Source organism: Myotis nattereri (genome assembly GCF_964212035.1).
Source record: "Myotis nattereri genome assembly, chromosome: 6".
NCBI lineage: Eukaryota > Metazoa > Chordata > Mammalia > Chiroptera > Vespertilionidae > Myotis > Myotis nattereri.
The window spans coordinates 82547764-82575649 of record NC_138081.1 but is presented as its reverse complement, the minus strand read 5'-3'; the positions used below and the strand labels follow the sequence as shown (position 1 = coordinate 82575649).

The 27886-nt window shown below is 39.5% G+C and overlaps 1 protein-coding gene across 1 annotated transcript in view; it reads left to right on the top strand.

The window, feature by feature from the left end:
* Window positions 1–27886, top strand: part of RSPO3 (R-spondin 3) — an 85821-nt gene that overhangs the window by 22444 nt on the left and 35491 nt on the right. The window contains exons 2-4 of the mRNA XM_081094214.1: window positions 12197–12388; window positions 13962–14108; window positions 18878–19075. Coding sequence (XP_080950340.1) covers window positions 12197–12388; window positions 13962–14108; window positions 18878–19075 — 537 coding nt within the window. The remainder of the gene's footprint in view (window positions 1–12196; window positions 12389–13961; window positions 14109–18877; window positions 19076–27886) is intronic.

The following is a 27886-nucleotide window of genomic DNA, read 5'->3' as shown; positions in this document are numbered from 1 at the left end:
TATCAACTCTCCTTCTAGTTTGATATCCAAATCTCCTTTTCTCCGTTAATTACATTATTTTGTGCCTGGCTTCCCAAGTTAGAAACCACCACATCAACGCTTACTACTCCTTTGTTTGCCCACTTAAAACTGATTTTCAAATCCTGTTTATCCTCCTTCTTGAAAAGCTTTAAAATCCATGCCCTCTTTCCATCCCAGCAATGCTCTCCTTATTCAGCTCACAACAACGTCTGGTATAGAGCATCACATCCCAGGGACTCTCTCAAGGCGTAGCCTCTCCTTTGCTGCTTCTTCTCTCCACCATCAGATCTTGAAACCAGATTAGAGCATGCCACTAACTTGTCCGTAAACAGTTCCTCCCAATTGCGCAGAAGGTTAAATGCAAACCCCCACCCACTTTCCCCTTATTTTTCAAAATCCAGGTCAAATTTCAGGTCTTCCAAGTAGGGGTGCCCAGGTGGTTAGCTGTTTCCTTCCTGCCAATGTCTTGTACATACTATTTACCACACTGCCTTTACCTTGTCCATAGCCTCTCGCCGTACTTGAACTCCTAGGTCTTTACCTTTCCTAAAGCACCAAATATCGTTTGACAAACTATGTTAAGGAAAAGAGAGAAAATGTATTGGAGTCTCTATGGTAGTAGGACTTCCTGAAAGACGGATTTATGTTCAATATGGGAAGATATTTCAAAACGTTCAATATAAGGAGGTGCTGTAAGATAATTATATTGGCTGCACCCAAATGTCATCAGATTAGACATTATTAAATAGACTGTTCCGGGGAAGATGTTGGAACTAAATCCCTCTGAAGTTCCAAAGGCTTATGGCTCTATCAGCTGCAAGCTGATTAACTACAGGGACCTCGGTGTACTCATCTGAAATTTAAGAGAGAAGGAAGAGCTCTAAGATCCTTTTAAACTCCACAGTTGTGTTCACCATTCTCCTAAATCATCTTTATGCTTTTACATAATTGCTTTTGATCATAACATTCTCTCTCTTTCCGTCTTTCCATTTGTCTAAGTTATTCTTTAATTTCAAGTCTTGTAACTGTTCCTAAACGCCCTCCATAGTCTTCAGATACCTCAACCATCAGTAATTGCCCCTGCCTGTTCATTTCTGTTGCACTAAATTTCTAGTCGATGTGGCCATTGGGATATAAAAAGATTACTAACTGTATTGTAGGCTTCTTGGTCAGAGACCACATTTTGTCTCTCAGTCCCTAGAAGAGTATTTCCAGTAATCACTGAATAAATACTTATTTGTGAATATGGCAGTGATGTGGCACGCACAATGTGGTACTTGTATCACCTGCCTCACATTCACTCGGGGTTACTTCTTATAACGCAGCTGGCATTATGAAAATTACTCCAGGTCATTTTTGCACACAGTAAGGTTTTAGAACCACTGGCATAGACCTTCGGGTGCTATATGCCATTCTGGTCTTATTTCCATAGCTTGCCTTACGACTTTCGGTCTTCAGTGTAGAGTCCCAGAGGACTTCTTGTGTGAGAGTGCCATTGATACCCATTAAAATCTGCGTCTGCAGTCCTTAAAATATAGCCCCCCACCCATGACTCTTAGAGTGTCCCTGGTTCCCTGAAGTTCCCCAGATCGCCTGTGTCCGAAGAAGCACCAGCATCTGTCCTCTCTCCAGCCTCCTTGCTTGGAGGTTTCTGACAGAGTTATTATTGACTAAAGCTCCCAGCTACCTCTAATGAGTAGAAATGGCTTAAGGTACTTCTTGGGTAAAACAAAATCTCTTATGCCTAGTGATTGTATTAAGTGCCTGTGAGAAGTCTAGGCTCTTACATATGATCTCACTTAATTTCCCTTCCCGTCCCAGTACTAGTATCTACCAAGTAGATAATTCCCGTGTTACAGATGAGGAGGCCTAGGCTCAGAGAGGTAAGCAACTTTTGTCTAAGGAAATAATCAGGCCCTGAACTCTTGGACACTGATTATTGGTTTTATTCAGCTTTGGATGCTCACTAACAAGCACAGTGTCTTTTTTTTTTTTTTTTTTAAATATATTTTATTGATTTTTTTACAGAGAGGAAGGGAGAGAGATAGAGAGTTAGAAACATCGATGAGAGAGAAACATCGATCAGCTGCCTCCTGCACATCTCCCACTGGGGATATGCCTGCAACCCAGGTACATGCCCTTGACCGGAATCGAACCTGGGACCTCTCAGTCCGCAGGCCGACGCTCTATCCACTGAGCCAAACCGGTTTCGGCCAAGCACAGTGTCTTGATGTTGCATAATTTAATTGTTTAAATGAAAAGCTGGGTGAAGAGATAAATTTTGGTTTTGCGGCTAGTAAATGTCAGAACTCTGTATAAGCCCAAAGTCAGTTCTCCACCCCCCAGTCCCTGTGCTCCTCTGGGAAGTGTGCAGAGCCCATTTCCGAATAAGGTGGCAATCCAGGGAGCGTGCACATAGGACAAAAAAATGCATCACACCCACGAAGGTGCATGTCAGCACCTCCTGTTCTCTCAGCAGTTTTGTAAATCTGGTAGAAAAATCCACTTATTTTTCAGCTCAGGAGTTTAGATGTGACACATAAAGCTGGACTTATTTAATGGTATACCCACTATTTGCACATCTTCTTGTGCCTGTTAAAATACCACAAGTCCCTTGCCTGCTGTTTGCTTATGCTAAGACTTCAGCCATCAGATATTCTACTTTAGCATGCTATGTGGCAAGAAGATCCAAGTTTATTCATAATATAACAAAGTGGAGTTTGTTTTTAGCACAAACTGAAGTTTGTTTCATTCAAGAATGTGAACTTAGTAGTTACAGAATCACACCCATGCAGATTCATTGCCATTCAACTATCACATTTTCTGTTTATGTTGATTTCTAATTAATTCTCTCCTCAAAAAAAAAAAAAAAAATGGAATGGCTCTCTCGGCCAGACCAGAGCACATAATGATTCCCACTGTTGGATGAACACTGTTGGATCTGTCTCATGAAAAATGCTGTTATTACCACCCACTAACTCATCAACAGGTCCTGGCTCTCTACAGAATCTGGGTCTCCATCACCCCTATCCACACCCTCTTGTCCTCTATTCACCTCCATTTGGGAACATGGCCACTTGGAGAAGGGGAAGCCTTCCCTCCCTTAGCAACAGCTGGGATGCTGATTCAGTGCCTTACATTTTACACCCGTGGCAGAGTGCATTAACTTTATGATAGAATTTCTACTTGTGGTTAGGAAAAAAAACCCCACTATGTTTGGTTCTACAAATGCTTTTTGTTGCAGTTTCAGCAACAGAATCAACTCTAGCTATCTGGTAGGTCATAGGAAAACGAATATGGTTTCCAATACTTTTGAAGAATCAACTTTGGAATTAGCCCTTAGGTTATTAACTTGTTTAATGGAAAAAAGAACATGATATTGAGAGTCTAAAAGGAAGGTTATATCAGAAGAGAAATTATAGTGTTATTCTAAATTATTTAGACGGTGTTAATATGTGTCTCTAATGGCATGAATTCAGAAAAAATAACAAAAAAAAAGATTGTATACACGATTGCAAAGGGTTTTACTTCTTACTCTCTTTATTCATTCTTATGACCTCTTATATATTTCATAACTTTCCTGTTCCTCCTCACCACCGCCACCCCTTTCCCCACCCCCTGACCCCACTCACACACACACTCCAGTAACAGGGAATGTGAATTTAAAACCCCAGGACAAACTAAAATTACTGCTAGAAGGAGATGGGAGGAACAAAGAAGAAATGAAGTGTTCCCAAGAGCAAAGAACATGTAGATCAACGCACAGTCTCTTCAAAGATTATGATCTGAACATAAATTCCCAAGTTATGGCTAGTTAGAACATTCTCCTCTAATATAAAAATTAATAAGAGAACATATTTTCATGGAATATAAGATGCTGGTTCTGTTCCATGTACTAGTATCATAAATCTAACAAAAATTAAAATGAATAAACATATCAGACAAAATGTGTTCTTGCCTTTCCTTCTGATATTAGCAATACAGAATCCAAATGCACTTGGTATAGAATAGCAGCTATTTACTTTGGTCCACGAGGCTCTAACCTTCTTTTCTAACCTCATCTCATTCCACTCTCAGCGCTGTGGTCTTATTGGTTCCCCTTGGGATGCTCCTCAGGCCAGTTCTTTCCCAAAGCCTTAAAATGTTTGCACTTCGTGATGCTCACCTGTAATAACCTTTCTCAAGTGTTCGTGGCTGATTTCTTTTTATTCTCTTGGTCTCAGCTAAAGAGTAACCTTCTCAAAGGGGCCTTCCCTGACCACCATATTTAAAATAGCTCCCCAGAGCTACTCTCTGACCTATCCACCTGTTTATTTCCTTCACCACTCCACAATATTTCATCAATTATTTATTTATTTGCTTATTAGCCGATTAATGTCATGAGGGAAGGAACCAGATGACTTGTTCAGTCCTGCATGTTCTGCATCCTGAGTAGTGTTGGGCACATAGTGAGTTATCAGAAATTTTTGCTGAAAACCTTAATCATAGTCTCCACATTGTGTGTGCAATGCCCACTTTAGTCTATCTTTTGTTTCTAGTCCTGATTCTTTAGTCTGTGGATACACAAAGCACAGCCATCAGCCACTAAGTTGGCATCTAGCTACCAAATAGTCATCCTATTTTAGATTTTAGGAATTCTATATCTGCCATCATTTGCTAGCCATTTTCTTAATATGTTGAGCTGGCTTGATTTTAGTGGAAAGTCTAGCTAAGTGCTACCTAATGTTAGGTCTGTTTCATTGCTGTGGTTTTATTTAAAGTATTTATAGGATATAAATATTAGACTCCCTTCAGGAAATTATTATTCAGTAAGAGAAAGAGAAAGATTTTCCAAGTTCTGAAAGAAATAGTTTCCATTAAAAACAGTATGTTTCCCCACATAATAACGGTGGAGCCCTAAATGGGCTGTATTCAGAACCGGTGGACACATTCCTCTCGGAGACTGTTAGGAATTTTGTGAAACCATTGGTGTGGCACAAACTTTCGAGTATTCAAGGTTGATTTACTGGGACAAAAGATGTGGCTGATTCTATCATCCTAACTGCTTCAGGTCAATTAGTGTCTTCACTCTTGATTTTAATAAAAAACCAAAAAGAACATGTATGTGTCCTCTGTCTGAATACATATATATGTATATATGTACTTATGTACACATGCATACATATCTATACTTAAGTAGCATAAGTGAATTTTAATTAATTTAATGATTAAAACATTGGTATATAAATACATTTAAGCCATTAGATGATACACAGTATTTCAAAAGTAACAACATTTATGTTTGTATATATAAACATGTGGTGGTTTCAACGAATTATTAGCCACAAATTATGATAAAGAACTATGATAGATCCAGATATTATTGTTTGACAATGTAAAGAAGTATCATATGCCAATAAGCAATTATATTCATTCAAACAGCTTTTGATATTATATTGTTTATACTTAATACTCCCAAATTGCCCAAATAGCTGTGGAGATATAGCCATTGTCAGTACCGCTTGAATGCTTTAACTTATGAGCAAATAAGAAACATTGGCTCTCAATGTCTTCTGGGGTTGATTCAGAATTTGAAAGAGACTGCCAAGTAATTCAAATTTTTAACATTATGTTTTTCTTAAAGTTAATATTGCCAAAAATTCCATAGGAATCATGAAACATCTCTTTCTGTAACCATAACATTACATTAAACTTAAAAACGATTCTGCAACAATCAAGCCCCAAAGTATGATAGAAATGTGCTATCCTAACTTAAGCAAGAGAAAAAGTCTACATTTTCTCCAGGTGAATCTCTAATTGAAGAACTTAGAAAAGCTTTCATTATTTTATTTTGAAAAATGTATTTCATATTTAAGCATCCTTAAAGTGTATGTGATTTGAAACTTGATTTTTTACCAAATGTTCATAGGCATAACTCACAAATGCTTCTTTAGATACTTTTTGTTAAATATTTACTGCTTTGACATCTTTATTATTTAAAAAACACAAATAGCCCTGCTAGTGTGGTTCAGTGATTGAGCAGCAACCTATGAACCAGGAGTTCGAGGTTTGATTCCTGCTCAGGGAACATGCCCAGGTTGCAGGCTCGGTCTCCAGTGTGGGGTGTGCAACATGCAGCTGATCAATGATTCTCTCTCATCATCGATGTTTCTATCTCTCTCTCCCTCTCCCTTCCTCTCTGAAATAAATAAAAATGTATTTTAAGAAAATAAGCAGAAAACACAAATGCCTTATTTTTAAAATTTATTACCCTCAGCCATTCAGTAATAAAAAATTATTTGTTGAGACCTAGTCAATAAGCAGCCGGGGCTTATCGAAGAAAATTATGAAGAAATTATCAAGGCTGACCAGACCCCTGCCTTCCAAAAGCCTTCAGTCAATGTGAATGTCCTTGTAAAAGGAGAAGACATGGAGGAAAGGACAGATGTAAAAATAACTTTGATTATAGAGTTTCACTGGTCTCCTCTTCCTACCCTGTCTGTTAAGGCCACTGCATACAGGAGAGTAGGCAGTAAATACTGTGAAGGCGAGAATACTTTAAAGTAACTTTGTGTATTATTGTTTCTTCTTCTTCTTCTTCTTCTTCTTCTTCTTCTTCTTCTTCTTCTTCTTCTTCTTCTTCTTCTCCTTCTTCTTCTCCTCCTCCTCCTCCTCCTCCTTCTCCTTATCTTTCTCCTCCTTCTTCTCCTCCTCCTTCTTCCTTAAAAGTAAGTTTTATCTAATTTACTAATTTTCCATTATCTGAATTATAAAATCAACAATTTAATTTCATGTTTTTAGCTTTTCTTTTAAACTTAGTCAAACGTACTTTTATAAGCCTAACGTTTATTAAATTTCGTACTTCTGGAAATGTTCTAGCCACACATAAATGGCCATCGGAGGCCATTGGCAGCATGCAATAATGGATCTCTTCCACAGAGCGATTTGCAGTAGATGTTAGTACATTTGCAGTTAGGCTTTAGGAAGAGATTAAAATAAAGCAAACCCTTGAGGCTTTCACTTCAACTGTTACAGAAACAGAGCATTGATTCCAATGCTGCCATTGGTTTGGTAGATCATAAACATTGAAATTACCTAAACATTGTGTATTTACCAAATGCTCTAATACAGTTTAAAGCTCTGTGTTATGGATATTTTATCAAAAAAGTGAATTACCACACGTGCCAATAGCCTTTAGGAAGTGTTGCATTAGTCATGCATCACAAGAGTATTAAATAGAGAAAATAGTAGGAAATCTTATCAGATGGGAAAAAAACTGAAGTTACTCAGAGTATCGAAAGTTCAGACACTGAAAATGTGTTTGTTATGCATTAATATATACTCTTTTCATACTTCACCTTCATATGCAAGTTAAGGAAAATACTTTCCTCTTTCCCAGTTTTGGGGACAGACACTCATTTTACCAGGTATTTGGCACATCTGTAGTCAGAAGTTCCCATTTTAAAATTCCTGTGAATTCTGCCCATTTTTTCCACTTATAATTACTCACATCTAAAGTTTACTTATATAGACAGAGATTGGTATGAGATATCAAAGATCTAGGTTCTAACTTTTGATCTAAACTCACTATTTATTCAGTAGCTTACAACATTTCTTTGAATTCTAGTTTTGGGTTTCAAAACAAATAATTGGTGTAGCTCCTACCATTACAAACAGCAGTTGCCACAGTTATTTAGACTTTCTTTGGAAGCAAAAGTGGTACGGACATACAAAGTATTATTTAAATTAGCTGATAGATCCCTTTTCTTTTACAAAATATCCCTTATCTGGGGCTCTATTTGCTTCCTTTGCCATCCTTCAGCACCTCCCCTTTCAATATGTCTTCTCTAATTAAGAAGCTACCACCAGAGACTCACAGGTACATCTCAAGCAACTACCACCCAATAAAACAAAATCTATTGAACATTGCTTTCTGTATATCTTATAAAACCTGCAAAATCAATGATCCCAAGCCATGTTTATATTTGTAGACCTTTTTGTTCTATGTACCTTGCTCCAAACCTCCAACTGAAGGCTTTTTACTCCTCCAGCCATACTTTCCTTTCTAGTCACTGGCTGGAACTCAAAACACACCTTCTCAAATCCTCTTTCTTATTCAGTCCACATTCTGTTGGTCACCATATTTAATTGACTTTACCTCCAAAATGTCCTTGGAAATATGCATCTCTCCCTCACCACATTCCATTGCCCCTGCTAGATTTTAAGCTATCATCAGTCTTTTACCTTAGACTCCTAGTTTCCATGCCTGCCATGCTTTCAGGGAAAATCACTTTTCTCATATAAATGTGATTGTATCATTCACCAGATTGAAATTCTCCTTATCCACAGAATAAGTACCTTGGCCCACAAAGGGTTTCATAATCTAGATCTACCCTGTGCTTCCAATCTCCTTGATATTCCTCATGCTTCCATTCACCACTGCTTAAGCATCAGTTGCATTGAACTCATGCCAGTCTCCTCCTTGATGTGGTCATTGTGGTGTTCCCTCCTCCAGTCCCACCATGGCCACTTCCATATTGATACCTTCAGCTCCTTTTCTAACATTAAGTATGAACATTAGATAGTCTATGAAGCCTACCCACCAACAACACCTCCATTGTTATATAAAATAATAGTACAAAAACATTGTTTGAAAAAGTGATTTGGAAATGCAAAATGGCGTTATTATTAAAATAGAACAAAGAAGAAGCATGACAAGGCGGAATTCTATTTTCTGTCTTAGGATCATGAGATTTTAAGGCTGAAAGGGTTGTTACAGTCAATCCAGACCAAAGTTTTCTGTGGTTTCCATATAAAAAGTAAAAACTCTTGCCTTACGATGAAGTTTGAGAAATTTGTGTCCTGTTGTGTAAGACCGACTGTATAATTTGAGTGATCTTTATCCAGCTTTGAAGAAAGCAATCACTATGCTACTCAACTGTAAAAAAAAATCTAGAATCTTAGAATATGAACTTCATAGTCTCAATTCTTCTCACTTCCCACAACATAATACTTAAACCTTCCTGAAACAATAAAGTTTGCTTTCAAATTGTACCTGCCCATATTCAAAACGCCCTGATTAAGAACAAACAAACAAGAATTTTCTTTGCTAGTTAAGACAGTCATGTCTTTACTTTTTCAAAAAGGTATTTTGTTAAAATTTTTTGGCTACAAATGAAATATGTGTTTAAAAAGCAAAGAGAGTGATAGTAGCACAGTGTGTGAGTCGACTGTGCTTATTAATCAGTAAAAGTTTTAATGAGGGAATTGTGCACCCTCATAATTTGGGTGCAAACTGTTACCAATTGTGGGACCCATACAGCTCTCTCCTGGAGAAGTTTCCAAACATCCAAAACTCAGTTTTTTAAATGAAATTTATTTTAACGTTTTTTGAGGCTCTGAACATGTGAGTCGTGTTTATTTTCATGGTTGATTCCTTTAAAGTTACATTATAATAGATCAACATTTCAAGGTGCTCAAGAGTCTATTGTGTCTCCTTTGAGCAGCTGCGTTTCAGAGACAGGGACAGATTGGTGAGGACCAATCCAAGCCATCTCCATGTAAGCTCAGAGTCGCTCAGTGCCCTGGGCTGGAATGATTTTCTTTCCAACTGAGTTCCTGAGGTCCATTTTTCTGTAGAGTTTTTAGGAAACGGTTTCACGGGTTTTATTTTTTATCTACATCTCTTATTTCTTCAACTGAGTCAGTAGACTCAGAACACACGGAGCTCTCTTCACTTTAGGGTCTTTTCCCGCTTAAAATGTGTACACATTTTCTGTAAGTCTCCAATGCCGAGTTACTGGCATGAAAAATTACCCTGTTACTTAGAAAGCAGTCTTCACTTACAAGTCCCCCAGGCCCTATAATGCCTAAACCTCCTGTGCCACTTTCTATGTCCACCCCACCCCACAGAGGAGCAAGTACAGGAAAAGCAGACTTCCCTTCCCCCACACGTTTCCTCAGTTTATTTACAAAACATCTTGGAATGAGAAAGAGCTGCTTGTGGTTCCTGTGGCTGATTCAGGGATGGTTCCCTCCAGGCAGAGGATGCTGGTCAACTGAGTGGCCTCTCTGTAGCTAACCCGTGCACCCTGTGGGAAGGCTGAGCGGGCTCATGGGTGCCCCTTCTCAGTCAGCCTGGTGGGATTTGCTTTTGTGGTAAAGAACTTAGCAATAATCAAACGTCACTGTGAAACAGACTCAAGAAAGGCATGGTCCATCAGAGCCTATCCCTCCCACCACCAACAGAAGAGTCGGAAATACATGGGGATGCCTTTACACCAAGCGTGTCAAACTCAAAGGCTAACAAGGGCCAAATAAACAAGGTTTAAGTTTATGTGGGCCGCAAAAAAACAAAAACTTCAATTTTCATAGAAACATGGGTTTATTTCAATAGAGACATGCTGAATACAAAGGGCTGAAATAAATGAGTAATCATTAACATAAAATAATAGAATATTTTAATAAACATTAATATTGTTTCTTAAACATTAACTTACCAGACACTGAATAACTGCACAAATTAAGAAGCATAATGCAAATAAACCTATTTTTCTTGTTCTCCGAAAGCAAAATATTTCCTGTTGCGCACACCAAACAAGTCAGTCCAAGACTAATGACGTGGCCATCGGCTGCTAAAATATTCACTGCTAGTATTAGTGGAGAGAAATGGTGCGCCTGCACATAAGGGAAATGAATGCAACATTATAGTAATCAGTCATTAGCGAACGTTGAAGTTCATTATTAATAATTAGAGGCCCAATGCGCAAAATTCGTGCAAAGGGCTCAGCCCTCCCAACCCCGGCTGCCTCGTGGCCCTGAAGCCCCGCGGCCCTGCCCACTGGTCGTTCTGGAAGGTCATTTCACCATCTGGTCTAATGAGCATATTAGCTCTTTAATATATAGGATTATGTGTAACAGGATATTGTAAAAATTAAGTTACAAAATTTTTATTAAAACATTTCTTATTTATATTGGTTGGGCCACAAAAATATTCCTTGTGGTCCAATGTGGCCCACAGGCTGCGAGTTTGACATGCTTGCTTTACACACTTATGTACCAACCTTTGCTTCTCATAATGGTCAGGATTTTGCCCTTCTGGACTCCTGAAAGGACAATAAGGCTATTAATAGTGCATTTAAATAGAGAATGCGTTAGGGGAAGAAGTCATCCCAAACACCTGCTAGATGAGAGATTCACCTTAGTTAGCAGTTTTCCATCAGCTTGCACATAGGCGTTGATGACTAGTTAGTTGTAAGGTTTAAAGTTGTGAGGATTTCAAGTAAACATGACTCTTCCAAACGTTGGTTTATATTTGTTCAGATTGGTTAATGAATAGTCTTACCACACAAATAAGTGACTCTTGGAAACCTTGGAATTCTCAGGGATATGTGTAGAAGTAGTCCTTAGTATGGACTGGTTATGTCCTTACCAAGTAAATAATTCCCTTGAGTAAATGACAGATGAGGGTGCAAAAACTATAAGACTTCTCTCCCAATGGATAAAATGTTGAACATAAATTATGGCAAGTACTCACATATGATTCACGTGGAAGTACTGGTAAACTAAACATCATAATTTCACCTTTTTATCAATGTGAACTGATAAACATTAAATTCATGTGAGAGGAAATATTTTGGGAAAGCATTGGGAGGTAGGGCGCCCAAATAGCTACATAGTTTTAGAATCAATTGGCATTGGATCAAAGAGTAAAATTGTGTACCCGGACAAACCATAGCTGAAAAAAGATACCCTAGAACACAGTGTCCTTGCTCAAGTTAAGCCCCAGTCTCTGTTGTCATCCTTGCTTGAAGAAATTAGAGACGTGCTTATCATCCACCACAGAAATGAAAAGCAAAACTAATGCGTATTGATTTCAATGAATGTGCACAAAATTACCATCTCCAATTGGCCAGGGTGGTGGTTCACTTGGATATTTTCATATACATCTATGAGGCAATATAGTCTTCTATTTCAAATGCTCAAATTTTAAGAACTTTTAAATCAGGAACAATGTATGTATTAAAAGGAAATAGTAGAGCAGAAAAAAGAGGGGGGGGGGGCGGGAAATCCCAACTCATTCACCCCTTACCACCAAATTGAAAGCTAATGAAAGAAAATGTACCCAGAGAATGTCATTGAGCTTCTATATTTACAATTTAACCTTTGTTTTTGTCTTTCTACATTTGCCCTCCAGTGCATCCTAACGTCAGTCAAGGCTGCCAAGGAGGCTGTGCAACGTGTTCAGATTACAATGGATGTTTGTCATGTAAGCCCAGACTATTTTTTGTTCTGGAAAGAATTGGCATGAAGCAGATTGGAGTGTGTCTCTCTTCATGTCCAAGTGGATATTATGGAACTCGATATCCAGATATAAATAAGTGTACAAGTAAGTGCCTACACAAAATTATGTTTTTATCTCATCCATGGGGACTTTCCAGATATGAAATGGCCTCTAGAATATTTGTGATATTCAGTGTTAAGTAAATGATAATATTTTACCTGATTAATTAGGCTAAATCCTACTTGGACTTCACCCTCAGGGCAGGACAATTTTCACCACTTATAAAAAACACTCAAGTTTTGTGTTGTTGTTGTTTTTTTCTCTTTTTCATTGTTTCATTCCTAAGGTATAAATCATTGAACCTATGGAAAAACGGTGCAAGCATCAATGCCATTTGAGTTCCCATTATATTTACAAAATCTAAATATTTAATGACTTAAAGAATCAATTCAGCTATTTTTCACTTCAGGAAGGATTCCAGTATAGATACTGAAACATTTATCAGTTGGCAATAAATGTTGGAAATATCACGTCACCTCTCATCTGCAGCTGAAAAACCTACTCTCCACACTGTAGACCAAGTAATGGTTTAAAATGTAAATTAGGGAATATCACTCCTCTATCCTACACCACATGTAGCCCTGCCTACCTCTCCAACCTCATCTACGACTACCTCTCAAACACTTTCACTAACCTCACTGGCCTTCTTACAGGATCTTCCCACCTCAAAGCTTTTGCAATTACTGTTCTACACTCACTGTGCTGGCAGTTTGCAAAGCACTTTTGCCCACACCTTGTTTGGCTGGTTCTCTCTTTATACCCAAGATTCTACTCATGTGTCACCTTCTTAGAGAGGCATTTCATGACCATCATATCAAAATAATCAACCCCTTCCTTTTATCAGTAATTTTTCATATCTTTTTCCTACTTTTGTTGTTAATTTTTTCCAGAACATTTATTACTCTGGAACCAGACTGCCTGGTTTTACAAACAAATCTGCTCTGTGGTCCTAGGCTAGTTACACAACCTTGTGTGTCTCAGTTTTCTTATCTGTAAAATGGGAATCATAATAGGGGCCACCCCATTAGGTATTATAAGGATAAAATAACTTAATATTGCAATATTCTGGTAGCAGTGTCTGACTTGTAGTATCACCATAGAAGAGGCAACTATTGTTATTTTTTTATTGTGTCTCTTCTCCTTGAATGTAACTTTGTGAAGTCTGGGCCTTGTCTCATTTTTGTGCACTGCTGTCAATAAATACCTAGAATAGTGATTGGCACATATTGGGCAATCAAGTACTTGTTTGAATGAATGGACTTCAAGATCAGCACAAAGGCAATATCCTAGTATGTTTTATTACAGTTCTGATGAAACATTTCACTATTATTTATTATAAATAGATATTTGCTCTAATAAACATTCTTGGCAGTGGACTTACGGCCAAAAACTTTTTTCTAAGGCAATCAGTACAACGATTCTAAAACCAGTGACTGATGTACATCAACGAAATGACTGTGGGGGAGTCCTTATTTTAGTTTGGCAAAATAATTTTGAGCCCTACATGTTTGTTTGACATAAAAGTCACATGTGCCTATGTTGTAAGCATACAGAACTGGACCAACAATAGTTAAGTCAAGATAATAAAAAAATTTTCCTCTTTTTCTTTCTCTTTCAGAGTGCAAAGCTGACTGTGATACTTGTTTCAACAAAAATTTCTGCACAAAGTGTAAAAGTGGGTTTTACTTACACCTTGGGAAGTGCCTTGGCAATTGTCCAGAAGGGTTGGAAGCCAACAACCACACCATGGAGTGCGTCAGTATTGGTGAGGAGGAACTCTATGATTTCAAAAGATGAGAAACATCTTAGATGACAATTCAGTTTCCATGGACATGCTTCTCGTCGTCCTATTTCACAAGAACCTGAGGGACTGTCTCTACAAGGCTCTCTCCATCTTTCCATCTTAATTGTGTTTCCATAGCTTTTCCCAGCTGTATTATAGAACAATTTAACATCCCATGGGAGCTCCATTATATCTTAGGGACTGTTAATAACTGTTTCAACTATTCTTATCATTACTTTGTATCATTCTTTAATGAAGTTTTACTTATAGTGATATATAGATAGATAGATGATAGATAGATAGATAGATAGATGATAGATAGATAGATAGATAGATAGATAGATAGATAGATAGATACACACACACACACGGTGAGTGGCCAGATTATTATGACTGGCCAGATTATTATGACCACCCCATCAGTACAATGAAGTGAATTAGTTATGCAAATAATAATAATAATATAAAACCTTGAGAGTATTTGCTTAGGAAGTTTTCAATATTCAGTATTTTTGGAAGTGTCAATGAAGTACTGATGGGGTGGTCATAATAATCTGGCCGGTCATAATAATCTGGCCACTCAGTGTATATATTGGCCTTGAACTAAATTCCCACCTTAGGGCAAAACGTGGCAAAACACCTAGGTCTAATCTCAGTCAGTGACCTAAGTGACTCTCCAAGGGGAGAAAAACATGCTCAGTGGGTAGATCAAACACCTAGAGAACTGGAGCTGATACAGTTAAAATTCTTACCCTTTCCTTTCACACTGCCTTGCTGAAATGTCCTGCTATGCAGGTATTCAGAAAAGAGGAGAGATTTTTGGACTTACTCAAACTGACAGAGGAGACAGTCCCCGGGTCTGATTAATTGCAGGCCGAGTTTCCTCGGGGGGGAGGTCCCTCAGACAAGTTGTTTGTCTAAATAACAGATCACTGTCAGGCTCTATTTTCCTTCTTTTAAATGCTGTGCAGCTACTACAGCTACAAGTTTGATGAACACTTGGGGAGCAGATGCTACACCAAATGGGAAAACAGCGTACGAAATCTCCAAGTCCCCTGGGCAAAAGCTGCAGGAACCTTTGATGCTGCGCTGATGTTGGCACATGCACACAAATGTCCTCCTCATTCCGTACAAGATAGTCGTCTGCAGGACTCCCCCTGGGTCCCCACAGTCCGATCCATTAGAATCTAAAGCGCTGGGGTAATAACCCTAACATGGGGTTTAACCATTTCAGGTCCACGCGGAACACTTCTGTCTAAGCACAATTTTTGGCAGAGTGAAATAGATGGATGATATTGTTAAGATAACTTCAGAAGCATCTGGAAAACAACAGTCCCGAAACAGTTCATGACTCATTTTAGTTTGCCTTTTTCCCCCTCTAGTCAATAAAACACATACACGTGCGCGCGCACGCACGCACACACATACACACACACACACACACACACACACACACACCACCTTAGAAATAAGGTGCTTTATCTATTTGTAGGTACCAAGGGTTGATGACTAGAGGTAATAAATTCCAAACTGTGAGAAAAGATAGGAAACAATTCTGTAGAATATTCAAACAGGATGAGCTGCAAAGAGTTTGTAGTATTTCTCCACCCAGGGAAAGGGGCGGGGCACCTGTTTGGATTTTCTTAGTTGCTGAAAGTATAGCATTCAGTCCTTAAAAGGCTATTTATTTTAAATAGATCAATGCTTTCTTATCAGAGAGAGCATTTAACACCTGGAGCTATTGGATTAGCCTTTAAAGCTGACTGGCCATTTATACTACCATTAAGACAAGACTATTTCTTAAACACAATAAAATTAAAGAAATTCCATCATTTAGAATATGGGTGAGCAGCCTAAAAGGCATTTCATGAATCTGGTTCGCTGAACAGGTATACACGACTTGGGACACACTAGTAGCACAAATCAGCAGCTTTGGTTCAGGGCTGGCTCTTGTTGCCTGCTCCCTATGGGATGTCTCCCATCACGTGGTGTCTAGCCTACCAGCACTACGCAGGCCAGGCCCATGGGCTTCCCGAGAATTTCATGAAAAATGATGACCTGCTTGATTATCACAAAGGGCCATTAAAGCCTATTCCTTTAACAAATATAAAAACTAGGCCTCGGAGAGCTGAAATGATGATCCTAAGGACACAAGTGAGTTATTGTCGGTGCTGTCACGATGACCTTGACTCTGGCTCCCTAGTGTTCACCCAACAGGTTAAAGAATGTTTTCTCTCTTTGCTAAAATCTACACTATATGACTTGTTTCTTACCCAGATTTTCAATTGACAGGAAAGGTCATAAACAGAAAACACCACCCTGATATGGAGCTGGGTCAAAAGACTTACCAACATACCCATTACCATGGTTGGCAGGTCCAATGAAGCACAACTATCCACTGACCCCAAATTTATAGGGGAATGTACTTCTTCTACTTTGGACTCCAGATATTTGCTTCCTTTCTGAACTGTCATTCCATTCTGTCATCCTTATTGCTTCTCTCGGGAAGCTGTTTAAGTAGTGAAAGGGGGAAGATATTCAGCTCCAAAGAGTGAGTAGCAAGAACGTACCCTTGCTATGGTCTCTGTGGAACCACATAGTTAGCCAGCAAGAATGAGAGCGATATCATTACTAGAATTTCATTGTTAGAATCATTCATCACCTGACGGAGGACTCACAGCTAGCTATGCTGTAATTTTTAAAACGTTTTTCGGAAGTCTGGGTATACATTTGCCTAGACCACCTTTGCCATTGTGACAAAGCACCAAAGTTCTGTTCACTTGCACATCATGTAATTTTTTTTCTCAGTTCATCCTCTTAGTTCTGGTATTAAATGAATAGTAGACAGAGTGATAGCTCATAAACTTAGATTTTTATTTTTCCATGTGCTTTCTTGGAGGTCTTTTTATTTGTTGTGTTCAAGATCCACTGCTTTTTAGTGATTAATATGGGGGTGGAAGATATTTCCTTAACTGGCAAGAGTTATGGTATCATTAAGTGACTTGGTTGCTCTAATAATGGTATAACTGAGCATGAAGACTATTTTGAAAGTGGTGCAATAAAGTTCACTTGAGTTCATAGAAACTTAAATTTGCTTATCTAGTCATTTCCATTTAACTCTGTGTTACATTCCGATATCTGAAAGTGACCGAAAAAGCATGTGGAAAATGTATGGCAAATGGATTTAAATTTCTAAAACATTTAGGTTCTTTTTCTTGAGAATGTATGAAATATAGCATCTGTCTTAAAGTAAGGATGCTTTAAATCGGAAAGCAGTAAGAAAATTTTTTGGAAACTTGTTTTTGTGGAAAGGGAGTCATATCATCTGAAAGAGCTACTGTTGCAAGCTGTTACCGTTATTGTAAGTTAGGAAGTTTCATAGACATAAATATAAGAATAGCACCTTGCAGATATTTATTTTCATTAGAAATGCAAAAGTCTGACCTTGAAAAGGCATGATTGAAAGGAAGAGATTAATACATACAGAAAAAGGAACACCTCTATGAAAAAAAAAAAAAGGTTTAGAGAAAGTACATCAGTTGATCTTAGGAATCACTCAAGTTAATTTTAGAAGCAGTCTATCAGCTGAAATTGACCCAGAATTCACTTAGAATAGATGTCTCCATGCCTGAACCATATCTATATATATAAAAAGCCAGATCAGGGGGCAGGGCCAGAGGTCAACCTCCCATGGCCCCACTCCCTGATCGGCCACGGCCCCTGCCCCACAGCTCTGCCCCCAATCAGCCCCCCCACACCAATCGGGTGGGGCTGGCCAGCCAACCTTCTGCTATCTCCTCCTCCCAACAAGCCTGGCCCCAATCTGCTGATTGAGGCCAGGCCGGCTGGACCCCACCCGTGCACGAATTCATGCACTGGGCCTCTAGACCAGGGGTCCTCAAACTTTTTAAACAGGGGGCCAGTTTACTGTCCCTCAGACCGTTGGAGGGCCGGGCTATAGTTTAAAAAAAAAACTATGAACAAATTCAGCAACAGGCAGCGGCGACAAAAACACCCAGCGGGCCGGATAAATGCTTTTAGCGGGCCGCATGTGGCCCGCGGGCCGTAGTTTGAGGACCCCTGCTCTAGACCATTAATAAATAATAATATTTAAATACTCAAGAGCAATGAAGTAGAACAGGTAGTGGATTGTAGGCTAAGGACCCAGGTTCATTTTTCGCTTTACCGTTCTCTATGTAGCACAGAAGTTCTCAAAGTGAGTTCTCAGTACTTGCAAATCAGTATTGCATGTATTGTTAGAAATGCAAATTCTCAGGCCCCATCCCAGACAGCTGAATCAGAAACATGGGGTGGGGTCCAGAATTCTGTGTTAGCCCTCCTGGGGATTCTGTTATTCGCTACTGTTTGAGAATCCTCGAATGCATAAGAATGACTATTCTATCAAGTTATGATCAGGATCAATCAATAATTGCCCAGTACTCAGAACTTGTAAAACACTGGCTAATTATGAGTAATTGTATTAGTTGCTGGTTAATCAAATCTAAAGTGAACAGAAAACCTAATGCAAGAATGAATTTACCTGGTAATATGTGTACTAAAAAACTGAAAACAGTCTATTCCTGCCTCCCCCTTGCTCTTTGTTCTATCTTTGTCATCTTGCCCAACTCTGTTCTGAAGGATTTCTGCTCAGAGTTTGGGCATGTATTGATGGCAGCAAACCTTTTTGTTTATTTAACAATCGTGGGAATATTTGTGCGCCAGCTGACGCTGTTTCCGCTGTTCTGTTGCAGTGCACTGTGAGGCCAGTGAGTGGAGTGCTTGGAGTCCATGCACGAAGAAGGGGAAAACATGTGGCTTCAAAAGAGGGACTGAAACCCGGGTCCGAGAAATCACACAGCATCCATCAGCGAAGGGTAACCTGTGTCCCCCGACCAGTGAGACGAGAAAGTGTACAGTGCAAAGAAAGAAGTGTCAGAAGGGAGAACGAGGTACTAAAAGAAATGCTTGTTTGCATCTTCATAATTTGATGGAAATTTCACTTTATTTCTTAGGACACATTTAGTATTACCATACATCTCTAAAGCCCTCAGATGTGTACTAACCAAAGAAAGTGTGGGCTGTAAATTACAGAATATAGATGTGTATTTTTTTTTTAACATGGAGCTGATGGCAGAACTATAAACTGCTATAGAGGTATGGCTCACTGAGTCCTGATGAAGAAGGCTGCATCATGGGAATTTAGGCCTATTTAGGAGGAGGCATAGATTCTCTTTCTTCTACTCCACCTGCCTGCTGCCTAGAAAATTTTGGGGAGCCTCATAACCACAAGGTATAATACCATGCGGTATAAGATCATGGTGAAGAGACACCAGAAAATAAACATATTCCTTTGTTCGTTGCCTCCAAACCAAAGAAGTACAGTTAGGATGTAAGCTTTTCTAGCTAACATAGTTTCAAGATTACTTAGGATTTCTAAAATATTTAAATATATGTTTTTTAAAAATATTTTTTTATTGATTTTAGAGAGAGGGAGGGAGAGAGATAGAGAGCTAGAAACATCTATGAGAGAGAAACGTCGATCGGCTGCCTCCTGTTGGGGATTGAGCCTGAAATCTGGGCATGTGCCTTGACCGGGAATGGAACCCTGACCTCCTGGTTCATGGACTGACGCTCAACCACTGAGCCACCCCAACCGAGCTAAATGTATATATGTTTTTAATATTGACTTTACATTTGAGGTAAAGACCAAGCCATATTTTATAAATATAATACCAACTTTAATGACATGTTACCCTCCAGATTTTATTCATAGTCCGCTAACTTTATATAACAGATTACAGAATCTTAATGATCAGTGTTCAATAACTCTGTGTCAGAGCTTCTTCTGAAGTCTTACGACTACCAAGGAGAAGTATACCATTTCATATGATGTTTTAAGGTGATTAAATACATATTGGCCTTTAAAGTTTAATTTTTTTCATCTTCCTCACTAATGTCTTCAGCACCAGTGTCTACCAGTATGTTACATAGCTTTATATAACTACTAGAGGCCCGATGTATAAATTCATGTATAAATTCATGCATGGGTGGGGTCCCTCATTGTGGCCTGGAGGATTGGGCCAAATTGGCAGTTCAATGCCACCTGACACTCCTGCCTGCCACTCCCGCTCATCCTGGCCCCCTGTGCCTGCCACAGGCTCATGCCCAGTCAGTCCTGATTGGGAGAGGCTTGCACTCACCAGCCATGAGCCCTGCATCTGGCACCATCCACAGGGGGGCGGAGGGGAGCCAGGACCCAATCCACCCTCCAGGCGGGCAGTGGGATGCCTTTGCCAACCTGGGATCCAGATCCCTCCCGTTGACATTCATGCCGGTTGTCAGGCTGCTTTTATGTCTTTCTTCCTTGCGGAGCATCTAGAAAGGGAAAGTAGCCATGGTGTTGGAGGCCACGGATGCTGTCGGATCTTGCCGGTGGCGCCAGTCTGTCGGTGCCTGGCCTGTTCTTGGGAGATTGGACCTGCAGGACGACTGAGGGAGTGAGTGGCTGCTGCCGGGCTGGTGGGCCGCAGGGACAGGTCTGTCAGCTGAGCAGCACTCCCATTGTGGGAGCTCACTGACCACCAGGAGGCAGCTCCTGCATTGAGCGTCTGCCCCCTGGTGATCAGTGTGCGTCCTAGTGATCAGTAGACCAGTTGTTGGGTTGTTCAGTCCTAATGGTCGCTTGGGCTTTTATATATATAGATTGGTAGTTATCTGGTAAGTCATTAAATCATCCCTCAATTAAGTGTCAATTAAAAATAGTTTAGCTGCCTCTGTAATTGAACTTATTTCTTATTTCATTCATTCATTCATTCATTCGAGATCATTTTATTGAATTTTTACTTTATGGCCATACACAATTTTAAGCCCTGGAGATTTACAACTGAATAGGGTAAAATTTCTATCCTGAAGGTTCACTCAGAATCCTACGGAGGGTTAAGATGTTTAAACAGATAATCACAATATCCTATATTAGGGAAGATTATATGTGTGTGAACAAGTCCAATGGGAACACAGAGAAGGGTGCTGAGCAAACCTGAATATTGCTCATCTAAGGCAGAACTTGGGTCACGTGTACTTTGCAATGTCTTTCACTATCCCAAATGCACCAGCAATCATCATAATGTATAAAGCTATTGTTGTCATTAGTAATCAAGTAGTTAATATGATAAAATTATTGAAGACATGAATTATTTTAACGGGATCTTCAAGCTTTTGCAAATTTGTAAGATTAAAATTAGGTTTTGATTAAAATTAGGTTTAAGGAATGAAAGTTGGCTAGTGAAAAAGGTCTTTCTGGCATTAGTTACCAATTAATTTAAAACATCTTAGATTTTAAAAGTTGAATTTGGAAATCAAATATTTCATCACTCTACTTGTTGTTAAGCTCCCATAGCTGTACATTTACTTATGTTTACTAAATTTTCTTGAAATTTAATGACTTACAAGTGGTCTTCACTCATACTAGGCTTTCCACAAAGATTCTACACTGCTAATAAGTATTTAGTATACTTGTCTTTTCAAATATAAGTGAAAAAAAAATCTTATCTAATAGAAAAAGTAAATTATGGTACTAATTGCATTTTATTTCTTTACTTGAGAATGTGGTCTTCTAATATATTTTTCTGGCAGTTGACTTAAAACATTAACATTAAAAATGTCAGTCTTTAAAACTAAGAATGGATAAGACAAATAATGTCACAAGAAGTTTAAAAATGGTAACCTGTGCTATAAGCTTGGCTTAAAAGTTTCTTTTCTGATCTTTTTTTCTTCCCTCTGATAGTATATGGTAACATTTCATATTACAGAGGAACTTTATACAACCATAAAAATGTATGTGTTTATTACTTTTCAAATTTCATAATGCACAAACAACCAAGTAGGAAATATGGATAGCATGTGGGATTAAATACCAGATTCAGTTCCAATTTTATTAATCTTCATACATCTTTTTATGTCTGTCAAATATTTTTCTCAATAGCCTAAAAGTTTAAGATAGAAAGGAAACAAGTTATTTCTTAATTCATTACTTCTCTAATCTAACATTTATCTTATATTGTTTTAATGGTAACTTATCAAATATCCTATTGAACATGGAGAAACCAAATAGAAAAGTCTTTATGAACTCTAGGTAGACCACTATACCACATCAAAATAATATTACCCAGAGTACTCTCACTTAGGCTCTGAGATTATATATATATATATAGATATATATATATATACTAGAGGCCCAGTGCACAAAAATTTGTGCACTGGCCGGAGTGGGGAGTGTCCCTCAGCCGACCTGTGTCCTCTTACAGTCTGGGACCTCTCAGGAGATAACCACCTGCTGGCTTGGGCCGCTCCCCAGGTGGCAAATGGCAGGCCCGATCCTGCGGTGCCTGTCCTGCCTCCACGGGTCGCAGATGGCAGGCTCGGATGGCGGTGGGACGAGCGGCCTATGGCACCACCCCGCCCCGCCACCCCGGGTCACACACAGGAGTCCCAGATGGCGGCGGGTGGGGGGGCGGATTGCGCTGTTCCGCCCCACCTACAGTATGAAATTTAACAGCCATCTTTGTTTGGTTAATTCGCGTACTCTTCTGATTGGCTGGTGGGCATAGCAAAGGTATGGTCAGTTAGCATATTTGTCTTTTATTAGTGTAGAGAATAAACACAATAAAGTGATAAAGACATGATTTCTCCTACCACTCTTAAATGCTTATAGATTCATAAAAGAAGATCTTTTCAATTCATGACTGGAGCATTTCTGGGGAGTAAGCTAATAGATAAGACTCTTTAAAATAAATTTAGCCTGAAAATCTTGAATTTAAACTTACATCTATCATCCCCACCTAAGAGGTTAACAATAGACAGAGGTAGATAAGCCATTTTTGGAAAAGGTGTGGAGCATGTGTTCAGGATTTTTCTGTTGGGCCATGATTGCCAAAGGCAAGGTCTCCAGGGAAGAATGATAAGATCCAGAAATGACTTTTCAAAATGCACACAAAGAGACTGAATAGAAGGAACTAGGTTTCAGTAACAGGATGGATTATTCTAGTTGTGAGATGCATATACATATATATTTGAAAAATTGTTTGTGAATAATACACACATACACATTTTTCTTTACTAATATTTTTCTCATGCTTAAAATGGTCATAGTAAATGAATCTATGAAGGAAAATGTAATATCTCTAGCCCCAAATCTGAATTTTTATCTGATGTACTTTTTTGTTTGTACCCTTTAAGATTATTTTCCTTTACCTGACATGCTACCTTTAACTTTTCCATCATTACCAGCTTTAATAAGTTATAACCATTGCAATAGTTTCTAGCTTGAGCTATCTCAATTAAATTATATATCTAAAATGTCAAAGATATATAACATATTTTAAGAGATTATAAAGTCTAACACATATAGACTATCATATATGCATTAAAACAATATATTAAAACTAGAGACCCAGTGCATGAATTTGTGCATGGGTGGGGTCTATCTGGCCTGCTCCAATGGGGAACCATTGGGCCGGGCCAGCGGGGGAGAGGGCCTATGGGTGGTTGGTCAGCTGGCCCCACTCCCAATTTGGTTGTTAGGGACCGATTGGGGGCTGGGTTGGCCAGGAATGGGGAGCCTGTTTGGGCCCAGATGAGGCTGGTTGGCTGCCGCAGTGTGCACCATAGCCACCAGTCATTCTGGTTGTTCTGGTTGTTCTGCTGTTCTGGTTGCTGGGCTTTTATATATATAGATAGAAATAAATAAGGAGAAGATGCACTTTCAATGGTTGTCAACTTATACTTATTGACTCCTTTGATTTACTTGGTGTAACCATCTTAGATAGATAAAGGGAAGTGAAACAGGACAATGCAATATACGTGTGCCTATATTTGAGGCAAAAGGATAATTTTTGTGTATATGTAGGGGTGGGCATAAGAACACCAAACATCTTTATTAATTTGCACATCCTTTAACTGACTGAAGAAATTTCCTATAGATATGGGGTTTTCAGGCAATTAGAAAAGAATGAAAGAAATTTTGTTCCTTGCCTAATTGCATGGAGAGCATACTAATTCATTGCATGCAATGCATGATAGAAATGGAGGAGAAGAGTAAGTCACAGAAGAAATAGGGTTGCTTCTACTTTCTTGGTGTCAAAAAGAAACACCATCCTTCCCACCAGAGAGAGAGAACAGGAATCCATTAAAACAAGAATAAATAAAATATCCAGAGACATTTCCAGGGAAGAAACAGTGTGGGGATTATTGCATTATTTGAACATATTGCAGGTTGCCTTATGTGCGTTTCCCAAATTAAAGGTAACGTAGCAAAATCTAATAGGTTTTACACAAAAGAAACGTGTTATATGTTAACTTATAAATCGCTATTACTACTTCAAATACCACTATTTTATATGCATTGTGTTTATCATGAGCACTATATTTAAAATTGCAGCCAAAACAGTTTTTAAAAAAATCAAGCAAAGAAAAAGTGAGTCTGCTTGGTTCCTAGGTATCCTCCTCAGTTTATTAGTTTTCTTCCTAAAAGCTTTATAACAATGATTCCAGTGGTGAATGGTTGCGTTTTCTACAAGAAGTATTTATATTAAATATTTTTTTCAAATTCAAAACAGTATATTTAGCCAATATTTTCTGAACAGTTTTCAAAATCCCAATCAATGGATTGGTTAGCTCAAAATTGCAGGAGGCCAACTGGCTTAGAGTATGTGCATGATGTCCTCTCCCCACCTGTGCTCCATGGAGGAAGACCAGCTGGCCGGTGGCTCGTCCTGTTTAAGCACTGGAGGGTGGGCCCTGTCTACTCCTCCCTACACCCAATCGGTGGACTAGCTCTTTGCCATACGTCAGAGAACATGTGAAAAAGTGCAGAGCTGAGACGATAATGGCATTAGAGATTGTGGTCCTCAACCTGCATGATTTTGCTCCCGAGGGGACATTTCTGATGATCACAACCTGGAGGAAGGGAATGCTATCAGCATGTAATGGTAAAGTCTGGGATGCTGCTAAATACCCTACATGCACAGGACAGCCCTACACAACAAAAATTATCTGCTGGTGACAAGGAGGAGAAACTCAACAATCTGTCTTTGATATCCCTCCTTAGGTTCTAGTCAGTTCCTACCCCAAGGGGTTTGTTCAGATTCTGGGGAGGGCCTGTTGCCACCAACAAAAACCTGCACATGCTCTGAAGCTTTGGTAATAAGGACGAGATGGTAGAACAGCAGGGAAATCCCGCCCCCTCCCCCCCCCCACACACACAAGTTACTATAAAAATAATAAACCAATTTTATTAAAAAATTAATGTTATTTTAATTCAAAATATTTCAGTGTCACATGAAAATGTTCAGCTATGTTAAAACCTCCAAGAAAGGTAGTCTCTTGCAGTAAATAACACCTTTTGCTCTCAGAGAGATGTGCCCTAATATAAACGTATGTACCTCCTCCTAAAGGCTACTTTGCAATCCCCTTGTATGTTCTTAATTGTGTCAATCTTAAAGAAAAAACTCAGCTAAAAATAAGAAACTTTTTGTTTCATGCCTTGCAACCCTAGGTACTATAACATTTTAAAAAATTCCACCATCAGTTATCTCTTTATAATGAACTAGAGGCCCGGTGCACAAAAATTTGTGCACTCGGGGTAGGGGTCCCTCAGCCCGGCCTGTGCCCTCTCGCAGTCTGGGACCCCTCAGGGGATGACCACTTGCTGACTTAGGCCTGCTCCCCATGGGATTGGGCCTAAGATGGCAATCAGACATCCCTCTGGCAGCCCGACAGCCCTCGGGGGATGTCCACTTGCCAGCGGGGAGCAGGCCTAAACTGCAGTCGGACATCCTTAGCGCTGCTGAGGAGGCAGGAGAGGCTCCCACCACCACCGCTGTACTGGCAGCCATCAGCCTGGCTTGTGGCTGAGCAGAGCTCCTCCATGTGGGAGCTCACTGACCACCAGAGGGAACCTCCTGCATTGAGCGTCTTCCCCCTGGTGGTCAGTGTGTGTCATAGTGACCAGTCATTCCCAGTCTTTCTGCTGTTAGGGTCAGTTTGCATATTACGCTTTTACTATATAGGATAGAGGCCTGGTGCACGGGTGGGGGCTGCCTGGTTTGCCCTGAAGGGTGTCCTGGATCAGGGTGGGGGTCCCACTGGGGTGCCTGGCCAGCCTGGATGAGGGGATGATGGCTGTTTTCAGGCTGGCGAGCGACTGAAGCTCCCAACCTCTCCTTTTTTTCTTTTTCTTTTTTATTCTGGGATTTATTTACCTTCTATGGCAGCCACTGGAGCTGAGAGCCAGCTTTAGTTCTGAGGCTCGGCTCCAGCTCTGAGACCTCGGCTGCTGAAAGCAGGTATTTGGGTTTGTTTGGCTTCTATACTTGAAACACTATTACAGCTCCAGCTCTGAGGCCCAGCTGGCTGAAAGCAGGTTTCTGGGGATTGTTTAGCTTCTATAATTGCAACATTGTTTCTTAGAGTGCAGCTCAGAGGCCTGCAGCGGCAGGTGGGGAACCTTGGCTTCCTCCATCACTGGAGCAAGCAAGCCTCATGTTCGCTTCAGCTGTCTGGCTGCCGTCCGCCATCTTGGTTGGCAGTTAATTTGCATATCGCCCTGATTAGCCAATGGGAAGCATGTCGGAGGTACGGTTAATTACCCTATTTGTCTATTATTAGATAGGCTACCGAATTCATATTACCCCATTTTTTGTAGGCTACCTAAGATTTGGTGGACATCATTCACGGTGGTCAAAATTTATGGTGGGAAATACTCGTGTTACCATTATCCATGCGGTCCGTTCCTTGCTATGGTGACAGAATAATCATTTATAGTTCTCTCTGTTGTGTTGATATGTACCTCAGAAGCCCTATTCTAAAACCATCTTTATCATAATTTATCCAGACAAAATATTTTTTGTGATGTTTATAAATTTCTAATGTTTTTTGACGTAACACATGTGGGTCAGTTTATTAAATACAATAGTAGCTGTAGTACACAAAGCATTCTTCAGCCCCTGAGCAAACAATGATTTTGCCACTGTTTAGATTCTGTGCGTGAAGTGAAGTTCAGTGAGCCTTTGCTGTATAACAAATGATCCCAAAACCTAGAGGCTCAAAACAACAATAACAATAAATGTGAATGAGCAATTGAAGCTGAAGTGATATCACAGAATTTAATTATAACCTGTGCAGTTCCCTCTGGGCTCTCTCTCATGTGGTTGGCTGGCTGAGGAAGGAATGTGGACTATGTTTCTATCATGATCAAAGTGGCTAGGGGTTCTACAAGGTTTAAAAAGGGAGAGGAAAAACCGTTCCTCTTGAAGAGGGTCTGGGGGGATAAATGCAATGCAAGAGACTTGACTTGGGGTGGTGAACACACAATACAATGTACAGATGATGTACTGTAGAATTGTACAGCTGAAACCTATGTAATTTTATTATTTTTATTTTTTAAATATATTTTATTGGTTTTTTTACAGGGAGGAAGGGAGAGGGATAGAGAGTTGGAAACATCGATGAGAGAGAAACATTGATGAGTTGCCTCCTTCACACTCCCTACTGGGTATGTGCCTGCCACCAAGGTACATGCCTTTGACCGGAATCGAACCTGGGACCCTTGAGTCCGCAGGCCGAAGCTCTATCCACTGAGCCAAACCGGTTAGGGCATGAAACCTATGTAATTTTATTAGCCAATATCACCCCAATACATTCATTAAAAAGGTAAAAAAATAATAATAAAATAATAAAACAATGAACACATAATGAGAAGGGAA